At 40.2% G+C, this 6,397-nt stretch overlaps 1 protein-coding gene across 1 annotated transcript; it reads left to right on the forward strand.

The window, feature by feature from the left end:
* The first annotated feature begins 3,227 nt into the window (after positions 1-3,227).
* LOC107493772 (uncharacterized) lies at positions 3,228-3,746 on the forward strand. The gene has a single exon (XM_016114822.1). It carries the CDS (start codon positions 3,228-3,230, stop codon positions 3,744-3,746), a length of 519 nt encoding a protein of 172 aa, XP_015970308.1.
* The last annotated feature ends 2,651 nt before the right edge of the window (positions 3,747-6,397 follow it).

Raw genomic sequence — 6,397 nt, forward strand, 5'->3', positions numbered from 1 at the left:
TTGCCAAAGGCTCTTGAATAAAAGCCAAAAATGCTATACCCTCAGAGGCTTCAGAAGGCTTCCAAAGAAAATAGTTTTCAAAATTTTTAGATGTCTTCAAGAAGCTGCAGATCAACATTCCCTTTGCAGAGGCTCTTGAGCAAATGCCTCTCTATGCTAAATTTATGAAAGAATTATTGACCCACAAGAGGAACTGGAAGGAACAAGAAACAGTGGTGTTAACCAAGGAATGCAGTGCCATTACTCAACACAACCTTCCTGAGAAGATGCCAGACCCAGGGAGCTTTGTCATTCCTTGCACCATTGGAGAAGTCACAATTCAGAGAGCTTTATGTGACCTTGGAGTCAGCATCAATCTCATGCCACTCTCAGTAATGAAAAAGCTTCAAATTGAGGAGGTAAAACCCACTCGTATTTCTCTTCAACTTGCTAATTTTTCTATTAAATTACATGTGGGTGTTATTGAGGATTTACTTGTTAAAGTAGGACCATTCATCTTTCCTGTTGATTTTGTTATATTAGACATAGAAGAGGAGGTAAAATCCTCTATTATACTTGGTAGACCCTTTTTAGCTATAGGTAGAGCTCTGATTGATGTACAAAATGGTGAACTAACCCTGAGGGTTAATGAAGAACAAGTGGTCCTTCATGTCTTTGAAGCTCTCAAGCACCCTAATGATTCTGAAGGGTGTATGAAAATAGATGTTATTGAACCACTTGTTCAAGAGGTACTGAAAGCTGAGGTGCTTGATGACATTCTGAATCCCATTTCTGAGTATGAATTAGTTGAAGTTGATAATTCACCACCCCAGAAGATTATAGTTCACACGCCTAGAGCAGAGGAGGAAGCCCCCAAGCTTGAGCTCAAATCCTTACCCCCTTCTCTGAAATATGTGTTCTTGGGTGAGAATGACTCATATCCAGTGATTATTAGCTCTTCACTGAAGCCTGAAGAGGAATAGGCGCTTATTTTAGTGCTCAAGAGTCATAAAATAGCTCTTGGGTGGATCATTAGTGACTTGAAGGGGATTAGTCCAACCAAGTGTATGCACAAGATCCTCCTTGAAGATGACGTTAAACCATTTGTGCAACCACAAAGGAGACTCAATCCAACCATGAAAGAGGTGGTCCAAAAAGAGGTAATGAAACTATGGGAAGCAGAAATTATTTATCCTATTTCTGACAGTCCTTGGGTAAGTTCTGTGCAGGTAGTTCCCAAGAAAGGAGGGATGACAGTGATCAAGAATGAAAAGAATGAGCTTATCCCCACAAGAACAGTCACAGGGTGGAAAATGTGTAAAGACTACAGGAGGCTCAACACTACTACAAGGAAGGATCATTTTCCCCTGCCTTTCATTGATCAGATGCTTGAGAGGTTAGTTGGTCATGTATTTTTATTGTTTTCTAGATGGATATTCTGGATATAATCAAATTGCAGTGGACCCTCAAGATTAGGAGAAGACAGCATTCACATGCCCCTTTGGAGTATTTGCCTACAGAAGAATGCCTTTTGGACTTTGCAATGCTCCAACAACTTTTCAGAGGTGTATGCTTTCAATTTTTTCTAATATGGTTGAAAAGTTTATTGAGGTATTTATGGATGACTTTTCTGTTTTTGGTAATTCTTTTGAATCCTGCCTTAAGCATTTATCTCTTGTCTTGAAACGGTGTCAAGAATCAAACCTTGTTTTAAATTGGGAAAAATGTCATTTTATGGTTACAGAAGGTATTATTCTTGGACACCGGATTTCAAGTAAGGGAATTGAGGTGGATAGAGCAAAGGTGGAGGTAATTGAAAAATTACCACCACTAACTAATGTTAAGACAGTTAGGAGTTTCTTGGGTCATGTAGGATTTTATAGAAGATTTATAAAGGATTTTTCTAAAATTGCTAAACCTCTAAGCAACCTCTTGGTTGCTGATGTTCCTTTCGTCTTTGATTTTGATTGCTTGCATGCTTTTGAAACTCTGAAAGCAAACCTTACCTCTGTTCCCATTATAGCTCCCCCTGACTGGGATCTACCATTTGAATTAATGTGTGATACTAGTGACTTTGCTATAGGAGCTGTTTTAGGACAGAGGCATGGTAAACTTGTACATGTCATTTACTATGCCAGTCGTGTGTTAAATGATGCCCAAAAGAATTACACAACTACAAAAAAGGAATTATTAGCTGTTGTGTATGCTGTTGATAAGTTTAGGTCCTATTTACTTGATTCTAAGGTTATTATTTATATTGATCATGCTGCTTAGAAGTACCTTCTAACAAAACAGGATTCTAAACCAAGATTAATCATATGGGTGTTGCTCCTTCAGGAGTTTGATATTGAGATAAAAGATAGGAAAGGGTCAGAGAATCAAGTGTTGACCATCTTTCTAGAATTGAGCCTGAAACAGGAGTACAACCACCCACAGCTATGACTGAGATGTTCCTAGATGAGCAATTGTTCCTCATTCAATAGGTACCATGGTTTGCAGGCATTGCAAATTATAAGGCCATGAATTTTATCCCAAGGGAGTACAGTAGGCAACAAGTGAAGAAGCTATTGACTGATGCAAAGTACTACATTTGGGAAGAACCATACCTTTTTAAAAGGTGTTCAGATGGAATCATCCGGAGGTGTGTCCCAGATGAAGAAAAATAGCAGATTCTCTGCCACTGTCATGGTTCTGAGTATGGAGGCCACTTTGGTGGCGAAAGGACAGTTACAAAGGTCCTTCAGAGCAGATTTTACTGGCCGACTATCTTCAGGGACTCAAGAGCATTTGTGAAGCACTGTGGCAGATGTGAAAAAGCTACAAATCTCCCTGCAAACTATGAAATGCCACAGCAAAGGATTCTTGAGGTTGAGTTTTTTGATGTGTGGGGTATTGATTTCATGGGACCTTTCCCACCCTCATATTCAAACAACTATATTCTAGTGGCAGTTGACTATGTGTCCAAGTGGGTGGAACCCGTGCCTTTGCCCACCAATGATGCCAAAGTGGTAATGAGCTTTCTTTAGAGATATATCTTTAGCCGGTTTGGTATCCCAAGGACACTCATTAGTGATGGAGGAAGCCATTTCTACAACCGACAGCTGGACTCTCTTATGTAGAGATATGGAGTTTATCATAAAGTGGCAACCCCCTATCACCCTCAAACAAGTGGATAGGCTGAAGTTTCCAATAGGGAACTTAAGAGGATTCTAGAGAAGACCGTTAGTGTTTCAAGAAAGGACTGGTCTATGAAGCTTGAAGATGCTCTTTGGGCATACCGAACAGCGTACAAGACTCCCATTGGCATGTCCCCTTATCAGTTGGTCTATGGTAAAGCCTGTCACTTGTCAGTTGAGTTGGAGCATAAAGCTTACTGGGCAATCAGATACCTGAACCTTGATTCAGAAGCTGCAGGAATTAAGCAAATGCTTCAATTGAATGAGCTTGATGAATTCAGATACTCATCCTATGAGAATGCCAAGCTCTATAAGGAGATAAATAAGCTATTGCATGACAAGAAGATAGCCATCAGAGTCTTTGAATCAGGACAGAGAGTGCTTCTGTATAATTCAAGGCTCAATTTTTTTCCCGGGAAGCTGAAATCCCGATGGTCAGGACCATTTGTGGTTACCAGAGCTTCACCATATGGACATGTGGAAATACAGGAAGAGAATTCTGACAGGAAATTTACAGTGAATGGCCAGAGGTTGAAGCACTATCTTGGAGGCGAGATTGATCGCCAGAGGTCCACTCATCTGCTGAACTAGCAGAGCTGACCGTCAAGCTAGTGACGTTAAAGAAGCGCGTGTCGGGAGGCAACCCGATAATCTCGTATCCTTAGCTGTTTTTATTTTTTGTAGTAGTAGTTTTCTTACTAATTCTCTGATCATATAGCTATGTTATTCCAGGAACCGAACACCTCAAGCTAACATTTCAAAAAAGAGAGAGAGAGAGAGAGCACACGATGCGCAAAGCGTCACTGACGCGTACGCGTTAGATGGATGTGTGTGAAAAAATAAATTTGACAGAGAGTTGCGCAGGAGTGGTGCCAGAACGGTGCCTTTCGCACAAACGATCCCACGCATTCGCGTACCCCACGCGTTCGCGTCGTTTGTGATTTTTGCCATTCACGCGGGCGCGTCATTGACGCGAACGTGTGACCTACAAATTCGACGTAAAAGAGTGTTTGAGCAGAGAGTTGTGCTGGCTTGGGGCAAGAAGTGTGCTAAAAGCACAAATTTGGTCACGCGGACACGTGACAGACGCGTCCGTGTCAGTTGCACATATGGCCATCCACGCGAGCGCGTGCACGGCGCGAACGCGTCGTATGAAAATATGGCTTCCAAGCCATGCGAACAGAGAGTCGTGCGGGCGCTTGACTGGCTTCGCGCGAATCGCACAAAATCAAGGGCACGCAGGTGCGTGCCTAACGCTTATGTGTCATTATGAAAAATTCGTGACCCACGCCGTCGCCGCACTGTTTTTACTTTTCTTTCTCTCTCTCCCAATCCTAATTCTCTCTTATTCTTTTATCTTTATATTCTTCTTTCCTCTCACTATTTATTCCTGTTTTCAGTTCTTCTTTGCTTGAGGACAAGCAAACCTTTAAGTTTGGTGTTGACGCTGCGCTTATTGGTTTTCTGACACAAAAGGGAGGCAAATCATCTTTATTGAGGAGCACAACCTGAAGAATAAAGTGACCACTAGGATAACTAAGATGGTTTGAGTTCCTTTCATTTCTTATTTCTCCCCTCTTTTTCTATGTTATGTTCCGGCTTTCTGCTATTTTGCTTTATTTGCTGCATGATCCTTTATTAGTTAGAATCCTATGACTAGTTTAGTTTTCTTTTAATTGCTTTAATGCTGAAAAGATGTTTCATGTACCACTCACTAAACTTGAATCTAAAAAGAAAAGAAAAAGAAGTGATGTATTGCATCAGAAATTGAGTTAATTTTAAGAACAGTCTGATTTACTTAAAGGTGGTGGTATTTTCTGTGATTTTTGAATGCATGATATGAACAGTGCATATTTGAATTTGAATCAAGGGATGTTGATGTATAAGGAACATGAATTTAGAGAATTATTATGACTTCTCTGAAATAAATAAAAATTTAACTCTTGAAGCAAAAGAAACAATAAAAGAAAAAATAAATAAATAAATAAAAATAAAAGCAAGGTCCAAGGCTCTGAGCATCAATGACTAGGGAGGTCAGACATGATTAAAAGCTCAAAGAGTTATTTCCCCAGTCATATGCTTGTGGTGTGAGTGTGTCAAGTAATCCTTGAGACAGAATACTTAGAGTCGAGACCAAGTGCGTTTAACAGAGTATACCAAAGGTTTTGAGCACCACTTTCTGGGAGTAACTGAAAAAAAATTAGGACTCAAAGAGAGTCCCCCAGTTAAGTGCTTGTGGTGTTTCTGTGTCAAGTAATCCTTGAGACAAAATATTTAAAGTCACAGCTAGGCTCAAGGTGCAAAGCACCAAAGAAAAAAATAAATTAAAGTCAATTTTGCTGTGTTCAAGGATTAAATTGAAATATAAAAAAAATTAGAGAATTCATAATATTATCCGGATGCTAATTCTGAATGACATTAACATTCTTCTTATTCAAAGAAGAGTGAGATGCCAAACCTATTCAGGATTACAGTTGTAAACCCCACTATAAGAAGAGACACGAGCTTAATCGAACTTTCATTCTCATGCAAATTCACATCATAAGCTTATATTAGTTTTGGTTGCTTGAGGACAAGCAACGGTTTAAGTTTGGTGTTGTGATGCGTGAGCATCTTATCTATCTTTTCCTAGTGAATTTGCACTTAAATTGTTGATTTTAATTAAGAATTAATTATATTTTAGCCACTATGGATGCTATTTTGAGTTTTTGGCAATTTTATTTATTTCAGGTAGCATTCGACGGAATTTGACGAAGTTTCCGCAGCACAAGAATCAAAGAAGATAGCTGCGAGGAGCGACGCGCACGCGTACCTGACGCGTGCGCGTGATCTGGAAGTATCCATGGCGACGCGTACGTGTGACTAACGCGCACGTGTGATTTGAAGATTTACTCAGCGACGCGTCCGCGTGGCCCACGCGTCCGCGTGACTCGCGAAGAAGACCAGCGACGCGTCCACGTGACTGACGCGTACGCGTGACATGCGCCACGTGCAGAAAAACGCAGAAAGACGCTGGGAGTGTTTTCTGGGCTGTTTTGACCCAGTTTCCAGCCTAGAAAACACAGATTAGAAGTTGCAGAATTGACAAATCAAATGGTCCCCACCCATCAACTGAAGATCTGTTAATTAATTCGAATTTAAATTCAAATCTTATCTTTTAAGAAAAGATATTATTTTTAGATTTTAAATTTATTAGGATTAGTTATAAATAGGAATTTAGATGCCATCAGATGGGAACACAG

Source organism: Arachis duranensis, chromosome 6 (genome assembly GCF_000817695.3).
Source record: "Arachis duranensis cultivar V14167 chromosome 6, aradu.V14167.gnm2.J7QH, whole genome shotgun sequence".
In the NCBI taxonomy this organism is placed as follows: domain Eukaryota; kingdom Viridiplantae; phylum Streptophyta; class Magnoliopsida; order Fabales; family Fabaceae; genus Arachis; species Arachis duranensis.

Coding starts and splice junctions, on each gene's coding strand:
- LOC107493772 (XM_016114822.1), top strand. CDS start 3,228: ATGAAGCTTGAAGATGCTCTTTGGGCATACCGAACAGCGTACAAGACT.